Source organism: Borostomias antarcticus (genome assembly GCF_949987555.1).
Source record: "Borostomias antarcticus genome assembly, chromosome: 9".
Taxonomy (NCBI): Eukaryota; Metazoa; Chordata; class Actinopteri; order Stomiiformes; family Stomiidae; genus Borostomias; species Borostomias antarcticus.
In genome coordinates, this window is record NC_140242.1 from 23,634,442 (window position 1) to 23,653,958 (window position 19,517).

General features: G+C 45.0%; 1 protein-coding gene across 3 annotated transcripts in view; it reads right to left on the minus strand.

The window, feature by feature from the left end:
• Window positions 1-6,327, minus strand: part of osbpl6 (oxysterol binding protein-like 6) — a gene marked incomplete at its 5' end in the record, with an annotated part of 22,734 nt that extends 16,407 nt beyond the window's left edge. For 2 of the 3 annotated variants that reach the window (XM_084443686.1, XM_084443687.1), the window contains 3 exons: window positions 284-337; window positions 496-618; window positions 6,187-6,288. In XM_084443686.1, coding sequence (XP_084299812.1) covers window positions 284-337; window positions 496-618; window positions 6,187-6,288 — 279 coding nt within the window. Of the gene's footprint in view, window positions 1-283; window positions 338-495; window positions 619-6,186 lie in introns of all 3 variants that reach the window. The other variant, XM_084443688.1, reaches the window with a different exon arrangement.
• Window positions 6,328-19,517: the final 13,190 nt, after the last annotated feature.

The window sequence follows — 19,517 nt, forward strand, 5'->3', positions numbered from 1 at the left end:
ACATTTTAATTCACGTGTTACAACCATGAGATCCGCCACTGTTACGCAACGTGACCAGAGCATGGCCCCAGGAAGCCCTGTGAGGGCCCTGTGTTCTGGTCACAATTGTTTACTGTTGACGCTGCAGTTTTGTGAGTTATTTTTCAGATTTCCTGCAGACTGACATGGCAGGCTGCAACACAATGAGCAGGGTGACCCTGGAGGCTGTTTCTGCAGAGTCATCGTCATGCCATCCATGATGCCAGGCCTGGCTGCCCCACGGCCCGTCGCCAGGGTTACTCACGTCAATGGGGGACTTGGAGTACTTCAGGATACCGTTGTCCAGAACAAAGAAGCGCTGAGGGAAAAAACAGCATGTTGTTGGTGAACAATACAGAGGACAGGCCTCTGGAACTGAATGAACCCTGAAGGTTTGATTTTGACGGGTAGAAGTGTTGTCATGGTGGTATTAGACCCTAACTTGTGAAGTGTTGTCATGGTGGTATCAGAGCCTACCTTGTGCCAGCCTTTCAGAGGCCATTTCCGCTTCTTCAGCATGAAGCCTTCGTGTTTATCAGGCCTCTGGACGTTGCTCTGGCCAATTTTCAGCCCCTCAATGATTTCCCAGCTGTCTGCCTCCTAGGGATAAATAGAAAAACCGAAAGTAGTGTCAGAGCTCATCTGGTCACTTCAGCACAGAACACAGACAGAATGCAGACGCTGAAGCAGAAATAATCCTTTACGCTGCCTGTGACTACAGTTCACATTAAGATAGAAGCTACTACTGTACCACTTGGACTATACATTCATTCACACTACACATTGTTCCTTCTCTTCACAGAGCTTCAGTCTAATAGTGTGTCTTCAAGCCCCCTCAGCAGTTCCACCCCATTACTTTTCCCTTACTCTGCTCTTCCTGTTCCTCTCAGGTCAGCAAATCACAGGCCTGCTCTGCTCGGGGGGGGAGGGGCCAGGCGTAGGGTCACGTGAGGCTAGCTACGTATTACGTCACACCGCTGCTGTCCAACAGTGGCACACAGGCAGCCACCCGGGGCCACACAGGACCAAGAGGAGAGCGAGGTACAGCTGGCCCAGATTATTACCTGACTAATAAGCTGCCCGCCTGTGTGTGTGTTTGTGTGTGTGTGTGTGTGTGTGTGTGTGTGTGTGTGTGTGTGTGTGTGTCAGGACCAGAACGTCCATGGCAAAACAAACCTTGGACTGCTTCACTGATTCTGCTAAGACCCAGCGAATCAATGTTTGTCCAGCTGCTTCTCTCAGCGAGGTGAGGAGGTACATCTGACCTTGATGTGGACGGTTCTAACCCTATAGAGCAGATGATACGAGCAGGCCAGCAACAACACTTCAAGGAGGCCTCCGATGACCTAGCAAATCCATCTGCTGTGAAAACCCTGACCCACTTACAGCAGAGTGGTGAAAGTGGGACATCGACTCTCAAAGTCTAGTTTCAAAGTCTAACTCACCTTTGTGGGAAATCATATGAAAAATTAGAGTTGTGCATGAGAGGAGCAATCATTGCTATTTCGCCATAATCACTACTAGGCTACATTCGTTCCTCCGCAATGCTAATAATGAAATCATTGTTTACCCAACAGAGCACAAAGGAACACTGTGAGCAGTGCGTCAGCTTTCAGAACAGACCATAATGAGCATTACCACTACCTTCCTGAGTATCGCTGAAAAGATAATGGAGAGAAATTCAGTCCACTAAAAGTGATAGATCAATACGATGGCAAATAAAGGAGTCCACATGCTGCGACAGAGGAAATCCAATTCACTTAGTAGGTCCCCTCAACATCCTGCAATGATAGCTTCAGCGATTTAGGCTAGAATATTCCCTGGATTTGCTATGCAACTGATTATAACAATTCATAATTACACAACCTTGAAGGGTCTTTAATCTGAACACGGCCCAAGTCCAAGTGCTCAGTCCAAGTCCTGGTCAGGGACAGGACAAAAGATCATCTGTTCTTCGTAGTGGGTTCAAACCCTTGCAAACATGGGGAGAACATGCAAACTCGTCACAGAAAGGCCCAGGACCTTCTTGCTGTGAGGTGACAGTGCTGAGTACTGCGCCACTGTGCCGCAGATGAGCGATTTGGGGTTCAGTGTCTTGCTCAAGGACACTTCAGCACACTGTCGGGAGCTGGGATTGAACCGGGGACCTTCAGATCCCCAGCCAGCCGCTCCACCTCCCGAGCTACATGCCGCCCTGATGGTGGTGAGAAAAGTAGCCAGGCTGTCTGTATGTTACTGCCTGTCCGCATGTAGAGTGGGCCTAGACGATTTGAACACACCCTTAAGACCCTCCTTTACTGAAGCTGGCTGGTGTGGTACTGGTACACCACACACTGTTCCAGGTAAGGTCTCTTAGATCCAGGTTAGAGAAGGGTTGCCAATGGACTCACTCTGTAAAGCTGGCATACAGTAGTTCACTGTTAATGGATGGTTCATTGTGTTTTCAGCCGCAAATCAAGCGTCAGCTCAATAGATGACATGCTGTTGTACACACACACACACACACACATGCACACACACACACACACTTACACGTCAGTGAATTTGAGCCTTAGGAACTAGTGCTCAAATCTACAACACTTGAGTCTGTGTTAATGCTATGCAGAGTGCCTCAGTGCTCCCAGAACTCATTAAAAACGCCACGGCAGTCTTAACAACACGAAGCATGACCAAGGGTTCACGCAATCTTCCCATGAAGACCCAAACACCGGTCTACTGAGCACTTCAAACATACTGTCATGCATTCCAAGTGAAGTGCCACCCCAAGTACTGTAGGTGTTAGAGTTCTCCTGCTCTGATCACCATCAGGGCGCCTCAGCCGAGCGAGGTACGCCAGGCATCGATAATAACAGCCAGAGCGATTGCTATGAGGCACTTTGGCCCCAGTCAGTTCGACCATAATAAATCTGTGTGTTGGCGGGGTCTGGGCCGGTCAGGCTGGGCAGATGAGATGTAAAACAGTGAGAGTTACTGTACACACACTAACTCGAGTTAGTGACCCTAACCCTAGTAACCCCAACTCTAACCCTAGCCCACTGTACATGCCCAACATACATCAGGCAAGGAAATCCTGACCTTTTGAAGTGAAAGTGTGTTTTGGTGAGGTTTTCTCAGAGGCCAGATGGGATCACAAAATGTCTGCCCTGTTTTTTACTCAGCACTCTGATAAGGTCAACAGGTGGCAGCTTTACTTTTACCCCGAACACAAACAGAGAGACGGACAGACGGGCGGGGCAGGCGGGCGGGGCAGACTCGCAGACTGACCATCCATTAGGGAGACAGCAGAAGGCCTGCCTCGGCAGAAAACTGTAGCGTCAACTTCCTTCTCAAGGCTCCTGCACTCGGGGAGATCCAAGGCGAGAAAGAAAAGGAGCTTTGTTGGCTCCCCTCCCTCACAGAGAGAAAGAGAGGAGCTATATTCTTCTGTCAGCGTGGACGCTTCATCACCCTTTCATGATCTCACATCATCATTCGTTTTGCACAATTCAATCAAAACACAGCATATCTCATATCTCGCCTGCTGATAATTGTGTTGTTGCTTTCAGTGCCATCATAAATCCAGACAGATCTTATCAAAGGTCTTTTCCTTGGTATTCACCAGAAATCTATCATCCCTGCTATCTCCATGTTGAAAAAACATCATATCTTACCAAAGAAATGATAAACGGGTACAGCACTCCTGTCCATGTGCTTTATTCTGAATGAGTGTGTGTGTGTGTGTTTGTGTGTGTGTTGGGGTGATGTACTGCAGATATATGTCTGTAATTGCACTTGCGGGGGTCTCCAGAGTGTTCAAGCCGCATCAGCACAAGGGGAAGTGACACGTATTGATCGGTGAGAGGAGCAGGATCTCATTAAGGCTTCCCCTGCAAATAGCAGCAGTCCACTCACTCTCCCACTGCCCAGGCCAGCAGGGCCTTCTCCTGAGGGGCGCCTGGGGCGTGTAACCCCACTTAAGCAGTCCACACACACACACACACACACACACATGTACATACATAAAATACACATACACACACACACTATACGGGCTCACCATGTTGGCAAACAAGCCTACTGCTTGTGGTAATGCATCTCCATGGTGATGTTGATAGTGAAGCGAGCCGCTTCTTTGCATTCTAACTGTTCTAGCCAATGAGGATAGGCCTGTATTCAGAATGGAAACACGCCACAGTCCACTCCTCCTGTATCAAAACCAGCAGAGATGCATGTGGAAAGTCCACCTGAGCTTACACTGGGCCTACTGGCTAAAGCAGCACAGCACTGAGACAGAACAGCTGCAACAGCACAGGGGAATCATGGCCCAATTATATTCTCAATGAAACAACACTGTCTGGAAAGGACAAATAAGGTGAATCCATCGGACGGGACAAGTACTGACTAGCTAGTACTGTTAGCTTTATTGCCTGGTTTGCTTGAACCTTCTTTAATTAATAAAATTCTTCAATAAAGTGTTATGTTATCTTATCTTTAATTAGACTCATTCAGCTTGGGGATCAGAGTGAGATAGGGGTGTGGAGAAATGCAGCCTTAAAAGAGCCTCTTGGCAGGGAGGGGAGAGCTCCAGGATGGGGTTAGGGGTAACCCTAGGATCAACATCAACAGCAACAACAACAACAAGTACAAACATCTTTATTTATCACACACTCTCACACACACACACACCTACACACCTACACACCTACACACTCTCATACACTCACACACACACACACACACACACACACACACACACACACTGTACACATACAGTAACCACAGAATGCCACATGTTCAGTGGAGCACCCAGCCTCCGGCTGCCAGACCCCTTCTATCTCCACCTCATGAATAATTCATGACCTATCCACCAACGGAAAAGTCGTGATGTCAGAGATTCCCGTGCAGTGTCCTGTTTCTCACTGGCTACGGTGCTACAGCGTATCAGAGCAAGGCATTCAAAACGTCTGACTCAAGGGGCTAAGGTTTAAGCCCCCCCGTAAGCTGAGCTGAAATAGCTGTGTAATTCATCGTTTACTATGGCTGCAGCGCATACCCTAGAGCACAGTGACTCAACAGTGCACCTTTACCACAGGGACAACGTAAGGGTTTTCAGCAACACAGGACGTCAATAGCTAGTCCTACTTTTTCTGCCTGTCCGTCTTCCAGCCTGTCTGTCTGCATGCCTGCTTTCCTGCGTGTCTGTCTGTCCATCAGTGGGCTCCAAAGACACTCTTCTGAGACTGGCAAAAGTGAATCATTTCAGTGAAGCCTTATCCACTGTTCCCAGACCAGTTGCTTGTAGCATTATTATACTGTAATAACACTGTGTATCTCCTACCCTCTGCGCTGTTCTCAGACCAGCTGACTGTGGCATTATTATAATAACACTGTGTGTGTCTTCTACCCTCTACACTGCTCTCAGGCTAGTTCTGACTAGCAGCCCAAATCTGATTTTTGGCATACAGTAGAACCTCAGAGATCCAAAAGTCTGGTCAACCGAACAGTTGTAAAAACCAGAAGCAGACGTCAAATTGAACATGGGGGTACGATTACATGAATATATAGATATAGGATAAGTAGTTGTTTTGATGAATATGCATAGTAGTATATTGATGTACCTGACGAAGATGGATTATATCTTATGCTAGCTCAACGTAACGTTAGCTGACTACGGGGAACGCAGACAGAAATAAACTGAAAATAGTACCAGAAACAAGCTGGCGGTGTGATTGGTTGATTCTGCTGTGACATTTGATGACATGCAGCAGAGTCCCCTCCCCTCCTCCCTCCAGATGAGGAGATAAACAGGAAATACTCCAGTTTTCTGACCTGCGTCAATATTTCAATTATCATATTTCAAAGGAGCATATAAAAAAATCGACAATTGGAAAAACGAGTCCAAATAGTCACATTTCTATTTAACATCAGGTATTAAAAAAAATGCTCAATTGAAATAATGCAACCAATTACGTATTATTCTATTTACTCACATCATTCATCAAATTAAACTGATAAACGTTACACGGACCATTGTGGACAGTCAGTCCTAAAGATCGTATTTAAGAAACCAATCTGATTTGTCTGCAGTCTGAACAAGGCCTCAGACCAGCTGACCGTGGCACCACTGTGTTCACTGCCAGCCCTCCTCCCTGTTCCCTGACCAGCTGAGCACAACAGTGTTCTGCTTACCTGCCGGCCGTCACGCTGGGAGGAGGAGGAAGAGGAGGCGCTCTTGTGCGTTGGCGTGGAGGTCTTGTGGACGGGGGTGGAGCCTCTCTCCTCAGTGCTCATGGCGCGGCCGTGCGGGCCCCGCTGCTGTGGGGGGTGGTGGTGGTGGGCGTGGTGGGACATGACGTCCACTTCTCCCTCAGCAGCACCAGGACTCCTGGGCAAAGGGCATTATCTTCCTCACACACACACACACACACACTCACGCCACTGCACTCATCTGCAACACAAGGAACAGAGAACACACACCATCATCACCACCATCATACTCTCCCCTCAGTTTGACTGTTGAGCCTCCATATCAGAGGCTAAACCTCCACATTAACGAACTGCCCTTAATAACCGACCCCCCACCCCCCGCTCCTCCTAGCCTCTACCAAACCTCCAAAACAATCTCAGCCAATTCTAAATGCACTATCTGAGCCAGCAGGGATTCGATTAAGGGACTATTTTTGGAAATCTGGATGTTCAGCCCCTTTCCCTAGAGGTATTACAGCCCGCATTACTGCGTTAGACTGTCATTGTGTTTACTATGAGGCCGGAGGCACCTGGGACCTACTTTCCTACGCACCCATCATGTTCATGTCTTTCTCACTCATCACCCAAAACCAACCGCTCACCCCTTATAATTGGCTCGCTGGGATCGTTCATCCTCAGCCTCTCTCTCTCTCTCTCTCTCTCTTCACTCAACCGTGTATACAGTCCAGGCCTGCTGTGTGGCACATGGCCTCGCCTTCAGCTGAATTATGGCTATAATCACTGTCAGGACTGCAAGAAACTAGAGGCCATCTCGTAAGACTACAATTGCAACATAAATCCCTCCACATCTAATTACCATTACGATAATGACGGCAATTGGGTGAGGAGACCAGATCGATACAGGACGCCGTGTCTACGCTCACAGGACGGGGAGCACAGACCAGGCCAGCGGATACGCTTTGGACTAACGTTGGAGGGAAGGAGCTTGGAATGGATATTGCTCAGACAGTTGATATAGTTTACATCCATCATCCTGGCAGACAACATAGTCTTATCCTAGACACAAGGGGTTATGAGAATCCGCAATGTGACGGTGGATGCGGCCTGTTTCAGCCGGGCAGACAATGGGAGCTGTCACGAGGCGTCATCAGTCAGTCCGCGGCTCCATCTGAGCCCTCAGCACAGCGAAAGTGCAAAGTCATTGTGTGAGCTGTCACCAGGCCTCAGTATTGATCCCATCTACTGTGTGCAGCCCTGACACAGAGACAGAGACACTGTTCAGGTTAATTGGGCCCTGAGGACTGCAATGGCGGAATTTCTCCATTTGAGTTTCAATTTTCCTGACAGGTGGAGGAGGAGGAGGAGGAGGAGGAGGAGGAGGAGGAGGAGGAGGAGAAGAAGGGGGCGACTGAAATGAAAACTGCACACTTGAATCAGATTACTGCCGGAGAAACTGACTGGCTGCCTGCTCCTATAAATGAGCTGCTGATAAAGAGCAACCCTGTAATAGTCATTTCCCCAACACCGTCCCACAGGGAATGATTTAGGACTAGGCAAAAAAAAAGATGCTGCTGATAATAATAATAATAATAATATTAATAATAATAATAATCATCATCATCATAATATAGGGGTTCGGTAAGTACCTCGGTACTGACGTCTAGGTTCGGTTCTCGGTACGTACCTCAGTACTGACGTCTAGGTTCGGTTCGGAAAAATGTCAACACTGTCAGCAGACAGGGAAGACCTGCTGGCAGTGACGATGTCCCCAGCAGTAGAAAATGAAATAAAAACGAATAGCCTACTTAAAAATATGTTTTTGAATCATTTATTTAAAACGAATTAAATGCAATAAAAATTTAAACTAAATAAATTAAAATCTTTACTAAAAAATAAATCTGCCTTTTTTCCAACAGAGATATAGACTACAGTATGTGTGCAAACGTGCGTGTACAAACGAGCGCGCGCTGTGTGCAGCTTCGGAGTTACATTTCTCTCATTGCAAGGACTATAGCCTACATTGGAACCTCCGTGACATTCAAATTATTCCCTTAGCCTACCTGTGTTCCATTACGGTGCATTAGGCTAAGGCAAACAAACAGAATTAATAGTTTTACCTCAGGAGGACGGTAATGAGGACGACTGAATATCAACGCGAGCCCACTGAATGTGAGTTGTGCGCTGATATGATGACACTGCTCATAGGCTACTCGTTTCCAAATCCCAGACAGGTCGCACGGGACTGTAGCCTATATCAAATGACTTATGTGCTCGGCAAAATATTGTAGGCCTAAGTAACTTGCGGTACAATTAGATGGGAGATGGATTACAAAGGTCCCCTAGACCTGGTCCAGGGTGATATCCTACAGATAACGCCCTGTTACTCTCAATGCAATTTACCTATGAATGCGCTTCATCGGCCCGGTCGTCCGACTCTACAGACAAAACCGTTTCGTTACTCACCAAAGTAAACACATCGTTGGAAAGATGAAAGCCTTTTCTCCGAGGTCGCTACAGTTTGTAGTCCCCCACCTTTCAAATAAAAGGCAAATTTGTACACTTAAATGGCTAATATCCACAGCGCATCGACTGTCTTCTTCTACTGGCGATTCGGCGCTCTCCGCTTTGTTTAGCCTACTGCTGCCACCCATGTTGGGATGATGCATTACATTACATTACATTATTTACATGTTTTATTTACATGTTTTAAAGTTTAAAATTTGCCATAGTTAATAACTCAGCGTAAATGTTCTCCCGCTAATCAGATACCTCAACGCGAGTCTCTCAACACCATTTAAGATGTAATGCATCATCCCCAACATGGGCGGCAGCAGTGAGTATCAAATGATTACCTCTGCCCTAGTGACAGCGCACGCTGACGTGCAAGCCAGCGTGGGGGTGCTAGAGACACAGGGTTTGGACTGGGGTGTGCGGGGGGAGAGCTCGGAGTGCACTGCACTGCCCCCCGCCGGCTGTGACCCAAGGAGGGCGCCACAGAGTGCCACAAATACAGCCACCCATTCACCTCAAGTCATTTTTACTTCTGCTCCGGCGAATCACGGGGTGGGTCCAAGAGCCACCCAAACACGGCCCTTCACCTCCATTCATTTTTGGACAAGGTTTACACAAAAACTACTAGACTGCTTTTCATGAAACCTTCATGGAAGGATACAGCATGGGCCAATTTAGAACCCATTCAATTTTGGCATGCACAGAGCCACGGAATGCATTCAGGAGCAGAGGTCTGTGCTCTCTGAGCACCATTTCTAGTTTGAGTACGCTATGATTTTTAGACAGTAAATTACTGTAAGACACCCCATCTACCACAGCTGAACTCTTCTGTACACTTGATTGTTTGTCCCTAACACTAATAGCTTATAAGTTACATGTCTGGCCCACATTGCAAGGTTACACCATACAGTAGACATTGAGTAGGCAAACCTATTGGAGGGATACACATAACTCTAAGGAATTGATCAGACCTAGAACACGGCAATGCATCACAGTACTGTGCTTCCAGTGCCCCTCCACATAGGTTTACTATTTATTTTGTTCACAGACAATTCAGACTGGAGTGGGGGCTGAAAGTGCAGCAGTCGGGCCATGGAAACAGATGAGTTCTGCCAAGTTGCATAGTGTGAGCTATTCAGGATAAATAGGCTCTCCCCACCTGAGAAAATGTAGCTTCAAAGAGGTTGTGGACACCTTTGAAATTCTGTGACCTGCTGTAACCTTTCCCAAACTGTTTTCTGGACAACACAAACTGATAATCCTGATGGCAATATTCTAAGCATTCTTCTTATTGAAGCATTATAGTGTCATAATAACATAACTGCTGAATACAAGCCCGGGCCACTTCACTCCTAAACAAGCTTTGTGTATGGTGTGTTCAATTCAAGAAACAGTATAGCAATGTTCTAAAATATGTACTTTTTATTGGTAACAAACAAACAAACATGGAATAAAACTTGTAAACAATACATCCTGCCATTAGCTACTGGATAAAATCACTAAGGAGATTCACATCACGTTACTGCTAGTAAAATAGTTTTCGTCAAAATGCTCTCCACAAACTGACCTACAGAGCACTCGGTTTGGAGTGTTTATGTCGATCCCTAGAACAAAAAGTCAAAAGTTTCAATCGGTCGGGGTCTGAACATTTGCACACCATTGCTGTTCTAAATGATATATCCCGTTGCAAATGGCTCTGCTGTAGGCTACTTGTAAACTCCTTCTTCGTCTTGTTCTGTTTGTACTACGGGCTCAACTCTCGACTTTTCTCCAGCTCGCCCCTCTCTACAATGCGACAAAGCGGCCTACATTTATCAGGACAGCATTCTGAGATCAAGCAATGAGCTATGAACCATTAGCTTCCCGTGTCAGAAAAAGCTACTGTACATATTAAAGTACCCCAGCCACTTCCATTGAAAGCTCAATACTTCAGTGAAATTATGGTCTCTATATTTCAGATATCTACTTTTCAAAGGCAAGCTGAATAAGCTGAGCCTTGTGTGTGCAACATACTATGCTGATGTGAAGGGGGGACTCAGAGGTGTCCCCTCTGCCTCAACAACAGGATACATCTGCGGAGCTCCCTGAGACCATGTGATGGGAACACACTCCTGGGGCCTCGGCCCTGCGTCTAGCCCTCACACCATCACACCGTCAGTGCTTACACACCAACTAACATGCAGCATAACCGCATCTATAATTCAGATCCTATCATTATGTCATGAGCCCTGCCATTAGCCAGCTAGGGACTAAGCTGCCTGAGACAACACCCTCAGTCCATTCAGCTGAGGCTAGGCACCAGTTTCTCTACCAGAGTTCCCCTCTTTATATTCAATATAGTGAGTATAGAAATATCTTTATCACTGTAAGAACTGTATGCCTGTCCTAGTAATATGCTGTACAAGCTACAACAGACATTAAACATATCACCAGTGCATCCCATGAGTCCAGTGATAGTGAGTAACACACACGTGATATGTTGTCTGTCCCTATGTTGTCTGTTGCCTGTGAACACGTAGGATCTCCTTCCTGGTCTCAATTAGTCATGAGTTTAATCTGCTAAATCCTGTCATTGTGATTATGGCCTTCTACCCGGCCCGACCCAGCCTGCACACGACCTAGAGGTCTTGCCATGTGGACAACGCAACAACAAGAGCAGTCTGGTTCACAACACCTTTATGGAAATATGGAAATGAAGTACTAATTACAGTATTTGACCTACCTTGACAATCAACATGCTGTGATATTCTATTTTCTCTTCTCTATGAAAGAAAGGGTTCATCAAGCGTCTTACTGACAGGTCATGCGTGGTATAAATGGCCTTCTGTGGTCGGAAACGAAGACGTGAGCGCTTCCTCTGCAGAGCACCACTATGAACAGACCGTTGGAGCTTGCAGCTAATTCTGTTCTGTTATGCTGGAGGAGGAAGTTGGCCAAGTTCTTGTGAATCAGCTTCGAGTTATCTTTGAGACTAAACGCAAAAAAAAAGAGTTTTCCTTTAAGACTAAACCCATTTCTCACATGGAATGAAATTTCAGTAGTCTGGGAAAAAGTAGCTACATGATTAAATTTCCAATGTTTTGCTGCTAGTCTGTTTCACATGAAACAGTGGAACATTCTTCCCGTCGCTAACAAAAAGTTGTACCCAGTTCCGACAAAGGCACTTGTGTCTGACAGCCTGGTGACAGATTCCAATGTTGAATTAATTTGCTGAGAGAAATGTTACCAAACGACCCTTTCTTTCTGTTTTTATCACCCATCCATGGGAACCCCTCTTTTACCCCTTCAATACTAGACAGAAGTATTGTCTAGTATTGTTAAGACCTGGAAGGAGGCAGACATCCGCACTATAGGAGACCTTTATAAAAATGGGACCTTTGCCTCTTTTGAACAGTTGTGGATAAAATCTGAACTTATTTCGATACCTAAAGATCAGAGACTATGTACAAAAGCATGTGCCTGTGTTTGAAAAGGCCAGTCTCTCTGTGACAGACAACTGCCTCAAACATCTCATGGGATCTGAAAAAATAATTTAAACTCTATACAATACACTTCAATATATCAGCCCACCTTCTACAGCTGCAATCAAAGCGAGATGGGAGGAGGAGTTAGATCAAAGCATTTCAGATGCAGTTTGGGACAACAGCCTAGAGTATATTCTAGGAATGCACTGATGCATCGGCCGAACATCAGCATCGGCCGATGTTGGCCTTGTTGACTGCCATCGGCCCATCGGCAAATAAAATGACATTCACCGATGGTAGTGGCCGATGTTATGTCGCAACAATTACAGCTTTTTTTGATGCAAAACGTAACCTACCCAGCTGCAGATTCAGTGAAGATCCGTGATATAACGCCGCAAATGCACGTGTAGTTTGCTTTCAAATTAAAGTGAAATAAAAATTGGTGTTTTGGAACCAAACACTTCATTTCTTTGTTTCCCTGGCACAAAAGGGGGAATAAAAATAAAATAAATTAAACATCGGCCGGATTGTTATTTTAAACATCGGCATCGGCCCAGAATTTTGCAATCGGTGCATCCCTAGTATATTCACACTTGTTCCATCAACTCTAGCCATTGCGTAATCAAATTTAAAATGGTGCATAAACTACATTATTACAAGACAAAGTTGCACAGAATATATCCAGATACCTCCCCCCTGTGCAATAAATGCCATACAGCTGCTGCTGCGCTTCTGCCCAGCTGCGCCCTCTGCCCTCGATTACACACTTTCTGGGTAAGGGTCTTAAGGGTTCTCTCAGAAGTACTTCAATCTCAATTAGATCCCGACCCAATCCTAATTGTATTGGGTATATCAGAGATATCAAGGACTCTGCGAAGAGCTCAACAGAGTTTTTTTTAAATCCTATGGTCTTATCACTGCTAAAAAGCTGATACTTTTGTTTTGGAAGAAAAAAGAAGCCCCTACTATTCAAATTTGGCTTAGCGAAATGACAGACACTTTGCACGTAGAAAAGATATGATATACATTAGATGGCAAGCTAGCTCAATTTGATAAGATCTGGACCCCTTTACGTGTTTTCTCAATAAGACAGTGGAGTGAATTGTTGTGATGTATTTAGTTGAATACTAACTCGAGCAGCTGAGGGGATGTGGGCTGGGGTGAGGGGTGGAGGGACGAGTTAGGTTAATTGTAAAATCTGAGCTTCCATACTTCAACTGTTGTATTTTCTATTGCATAAGCTCTGCAATAAAAAATACTTTTGAAACGAAATGTCACTAAAAAAAAACTACTGCCAACATTGCAAGACAAGTGATTAATTAAATGCCCGAGCTATTTCCTCAAACCAAATAATGCTGGTGAAACAGCTGCGTACTCTGTAGTGCTACAATAAATTAAAGACATTGACGAGTATTGATTAGCAGTAAACAATCCATTTCCTTTGCCCCTCACAGAGGACACTGATGAGTCAATGTGAAGACTATGCCCCTCCTTACAGCTGTCAACATAAAGGCCACTGTTAACCGCGGCTGCTCCAGGAGCTGTCAGAACCAATATGTCCATTTTTAAAATGTGATCGGTAGATGCGCCTAACAGGACCGGCCTAATTACCCAACACAAGCACCCAAGTACAAAAGAAACACAAATAAACAGTGAAAGATGCTGTGATTGACTGTGATCCCATCCCATCTGGACATGGCTGCTAACACTGTGGATCATGGTCTTTGATTCCTCCAGTGTCTTCAACACCATACAGCCTCTACTTTTAGGAGACAAGATACCATCTATGCGGGTGGATGTCCCCTTTGTGACTTGGATTACGGACTATATGACTGACACAGGTCACAATATGTGAGGCTTTAGGTCTGTGTGTCGAAGCAGGTGGTCAGCAGGACTGTCATGGCTCCTTTTCTGTTCACCCTCTACACATCTGACTTCAGATACAACTCAGAGACATGCCATCTGAAGAGGTTGAAGTGAATATGATTCTGCCATTGTTGGATGTGTGAGGGTGAGACAGGAAAATACAGGGCTTGGTGGAGGACTTTGTAGAGTTTTGCAAGCAGAACCATTTGCAAATGTAGCGAAGACCAGGGAGGGCGGATGTTGGTGGACTTCAGAACGAAAAAGGCTCTGCTGACTCCCGTCTCCATCCAAGCGGCTAAAGTTGATGTGGTCACCCAGTAACTACAGCTTGATTGACTGCCTTGTCAAGTGTATTACGGATGTAAATGTATGGATGTCACATAATTTCCTCCAACTAAACCAGGACAAAACAGAAGTACTGATCATTGTAGAAAAAGCTGCAAGAGAGAAACTATCTGCACATTTAAAAACTCTGGAAATTGACACCAAATGCCAGGCTAAAAACCTAGGTGTCATACCACTTAAGGAACATTGCCAAGGTGCAACCCTTTCTCTCTCAGGCTGACACCGAAAGACATGCATGCTTTCATCACAAGCAGGCTGGACTACTGCAATGCTCTACTATCGAACCTACCAAAGAAAGCAATCTCTAAGCTACAAATGATACAGAATGCTGCAGCACGAGTCCTCACTAAGACTAGACGAAGGGCACACATCACACCAGCCTTAAAATCACTACACTGGTTACCTGTCAACTCTAGAATAGACTTTAAAATACTATTACTAGTCTATAAATCTCTCCAGTCATGCACCAGAATACATTTCAGACATGCTTGTCAGGTACATGCCCAACAGACCACTCAGATCCTCAGGTACTGAACTTTTAACAGTTCCAAAAGCCAGGACAAAGAAACACAGAGAGGCAGCTTTTAGTTTCTATGCCCCCAACCTCTGGAACACCCTGCCGGAGTGCCTAAGAAGGGCCGAAACAACGGAGGTCTTCAAGCGAGATCTCAAGACGTACCTTTTCGGCCTAGCCTACAATCACTAGCTAGGACCTTGAGACACAGAAAGGCAGCCTCAAACCTACCTGTGAATCCTCTGTATACATTGGTGTATATCCTGCTATGCACTGTATGTATATCAAGTTGTGTACAGAAGCTGGTTACCCTGAAACAGGCTTGTTCTGTTCTGACATCTGTGTTGCTTCAATGGCTCAGCGTGCTACTAACCGTTTTCTGCCTCCCCTAGTGCCTCTCTCTCTCCCTCCTACCTTCTAACCAGGTCCAGTGGATGCCCCACTGTCACCTGCAGACCACCCTGAGTCCGATAGATACCCCCGTGTCAGCTGTGGATGTCGTAGTATTTAGTTAACACACACACGTACACACAGACACACATCAGTCAATGCAATGATGAACCAGTTCTACCAGTCTGTTCTTGCCAATGCCCTCTTCTATGCTGGAGATAAGCCTCAACTCTGTTACTGTGGTTGCAGAGAGATCAATGGTGGCTAATGTCTGAATAGAGAGATGGCTCTATTGCATAGCCAGACCTGTCCACACTTTTGTGCTGTGCCAGCGCTGGAGAAGGGTCTAGCTGCAACCCCCCCCCCCCCCCTCCCCATCATTCTGAGATAGGGAGAAAACACTGTACTGTATATCTTTAAACCAATCACAATCATCTTGAGCAGCTCTAGGCTGGGTTTTCTTCGACTGTTCCCTAGCAAAATAGTGTCAGGACACTGAATCTGATTGGCGCCGCTGGGATTGAGCGCTTATCTCAAAAACCTACATCCATTGAGCCAGACTAGCCTGTTGCAACCGATGGCCAACTAGGATAACTTTATAGAGACTAAGTCTCTCAGTTGTTCTCTTCTGTTCTGCATTTCTACCCGCAGAGCACAAACCATGACAGAAGTAGGGTGACTATTGTTAACATTATCTTTTTTGATACAGTAGGTGCAATAGCTGGCTGACTAGTTTGCTCTTCTTATGAAAAATCAACAGAACAAGAAGGAAGAAGAGCACATATTTCAAACCTGGTTGATTGATAAAAATATTAATTCATTTGAAGGACTGATGACAAACATTGACTGAAGTAAAATATGTAATGTTTTATGGCTTAACATTGTAATAAATAAGCACAATTGCAGCTTTTATGCAGGCAGTTAAAAGCTGGTAAGATTACTGGTATTTGACAAATTACATTACTGGACAAATTCTGGAACAGTCACTCAGAATTCAGAGATCAAAATGTAAAATTTCCATTTGGGAATGAATAAAGAAGCACTACTACTACCAGTACTACTACTACTACCACTACTACTACCACTATTACTACTACTACTACTACGACGAGTTCTACTGTAATAATACTCACTCTGGACCGTTATTAATATCTAAAACATACTCATCAAAGAATCAGTCCTCATCATCTTGTCTCAAGGACATGGAAGTCTTTGTCATGCTCTCATCAATAAAAACAGGCTCATACTGTATGAGGAGCATGCCTACAAACCCCAGATAAATATGTACTCAGATTAGCAAAACCTATGGAATATCCAGTCATAGAAGAAGAAGAAGAAGAGGAAAAATTATTTATTTGTCTTACGGCATGCCATGCACTTGACTGAACACAGGTGTAATGTAATGGACGACACAGGAAGCTAGGTTCTGCCTCGTACAATTCACAGCATTAGTTCTCTGAGAATCTCTTTCATATCAAGCCAAATTGGTGTTGTAACTGAAATATCCCTTACTGAATCGATAACAAATCGAATCGAATCAGAAATTGAATTGGGACCTTGTGAGTCAGAATCGAATCGGTTTGGGAAATCAGTGACGATACCCAGCCCTAATGTTCATATTAAAACATTGACTATTAAATAACCTACATTTTCTCCAAAACTGCCACACAAGTGAAGTGAGCTGCCTCTGCTGTCCCATATCACTGTTGATTGACGATTGCAGCACGCAGATAATACACCCCCCTCAATATTTACAACCCCCCCCACACACACACACACACACACACAATAAAAACGTGATAGAATCAGGTGACTTTTATTTTGAAAAACTGCTAAAGATGCAACAATGAAAGTGAAAGCTTTTCATCAATGGATAGTCACTGCATGCATTTAGAGGTAATCTTCCATAGGCGAATCAGGCAAGTTACCTAACGTTACCTACTCTAAACTACATGTAGTGTTAGTAGGCAACCAAACTTTTGAGCATTTCATTCTCTCCATTCGTAGGTCTCATCGCTTGCACTTATTAATGTGTGTGTTTGTGTTTGTGTGTGTGTATGTGTGTGTGTGTGTGTGTAACAGGCAGACAAAGTGGACAGAGACGTCTGCTGATAATTGAGAATAGCGAAAATGCTTTTTAGGCATCTTATTACAAGTTAGAAATTGGGTTAGGGAGATAAAAGGTGCAAGATAACGTTTATATACGTAGATTAAATAAACAAAGTACATTTCCAATACTGAATCAGATATATGAGACGGATCGGCCAGTCACCGATCTTGACCGATCTGCTGATAATGGGACAGTTCCAGTCACCTGCAAATCTATCGGTGCACCCCTAGCTTAAATCTGTCCCCAATATGAGGCCACAGCTTCTCACCCCCACAACACCCTCAGGGCCACTCTTGCAGAAGTGGATTGTGGGTACTCTCAACACTGTGTCTAGGCAAGGACAACTATACTGTAGCAATGTGTGCTACTTGCTGCACCAAAAAACACAATGCCAAAACACCAGTCCTCTGCACCCTTTAAAAAGACTGCAGCTGTGCTGAGGCAAACTGACTTCTCTCTTAGGGGAGGAGTCCAGCATCAGAGAGGTTAAAGCAATTTCCCAATAACATTGCCTCCAGCCATCGGCACTAGGGTTTCAGAGGTAATACAGTGAGTAAGCAAGCTCTGAACAACACTTGCAAAATCAAAGGTTTGCAGAAAAAATTATAGTGATTCACCACACAACACAATTCAACACTGAGTATTTTCATGTCACTTCATGTAGGCTAATTTAATAAGAGTTAAGTGTGCCATGGGCCTTTAAAGGGCAATGCTCGTTTTTGACAACCTGGACCTTATTTACGACATATTATAAGAAGTTTGACTCACCGAGATCACTTTGGTGTAGTTCGGAGGCCGGTAGAAGAAATTTAAAATCCAGCGCGAGCCAGTATATCCATGTAATGACGGTGATCGGGGCACCGAGAATGCAGTTTCTAAAAATCTATTTTCGGCCGCTAAACGGTTGTTTTCATCAATCAGATTGAATGAATCGACAGTTGAGATTCCTCAACGCGAGCCATTGTTGTGGTTTTCAAATACGGGGTCTTTAGCCTCTGTAATATGATCTTTACACGCCTTTCCCCACTTGCTCCAGCACGCATGCGCACAGGCCAGCGCGCAGACTGGCTATTCTCCGGCTCACATTCTCTGCGCTACGATCGTTGTTGGTGCCGAGAATATTGTCGTCGTCATTCGGCAGCAACAATCCGATCGTAGCGGCCGAAAATGGATTTTTAGAAACTGCATTCTCGGTGCCCCGATCACCGTCATTACATGGATATACTGGCTCGCGCTGGATTTTAAATTTCTTCTACAGGCCTCCGAACTACACCAAAGTGATCTCGGTGAGTCAAACTTCTTATAATATGTCGTAAATAAGGTCCAGGTTGTCAAAAACGAGCATTGCCCTTTAACAGACGGCATGAAGAAGATGTTGATTAAGGGCATACTGTAGGATGGGGGCATTGTTCTAGTCTGTTCTTCGGTCTTCCCCAATAGGCTATTTGCACAAGCTCCACTACTTCCTGAAATTCTACAGGCATCCTTATTTCCTGTCCTATACTATTGGATTGAAGTGATTATTCAGGTGTGCGGCACACCTGATTAATCACTTCTATCCAATGGTATAGGACAGGAAATAATTATGCCTGTAGAATTTCAGGAAGTAGTGGAGCTTGTGCAAAGAGCCTATATCACAGTAAGCTAAAAGCTAGTTGCGCAATAACCCCATAGAATGACAAGACAAGGAAACTGGGTACTCTCATCCCTCATGTCCTCACACTTAAATGCCCTCTCAACTCTATCATACACACGAAACAGACTCGGTTCCATCTCAACACGATTTCACGCTCCAGCAAAGCTACTGAATGTGAGAATCTGAGTGTGTTTCCATGAATCCAGCGCTAATGCAGACTTTCTTTCCTGAGTAGACTCTAGCCTGATTTATATAGAGATCCCACTACATTGCCACTATATTAAAGACACTTCAATTTTCTGGCTTTGTTTGTTTATACTGAACCAAAGAAAGCCGGCATAATGTGTGATTCATTTTGTATAGCATGCTGGCATCCGTAAATCCAGAGACGTGACCCAAACATGCAACATTCACTAGTTATCAAATGAGACAAGCTGTAGTAGCAGGCTTGGCTACATTTAGCCTAGCCTATGCCTC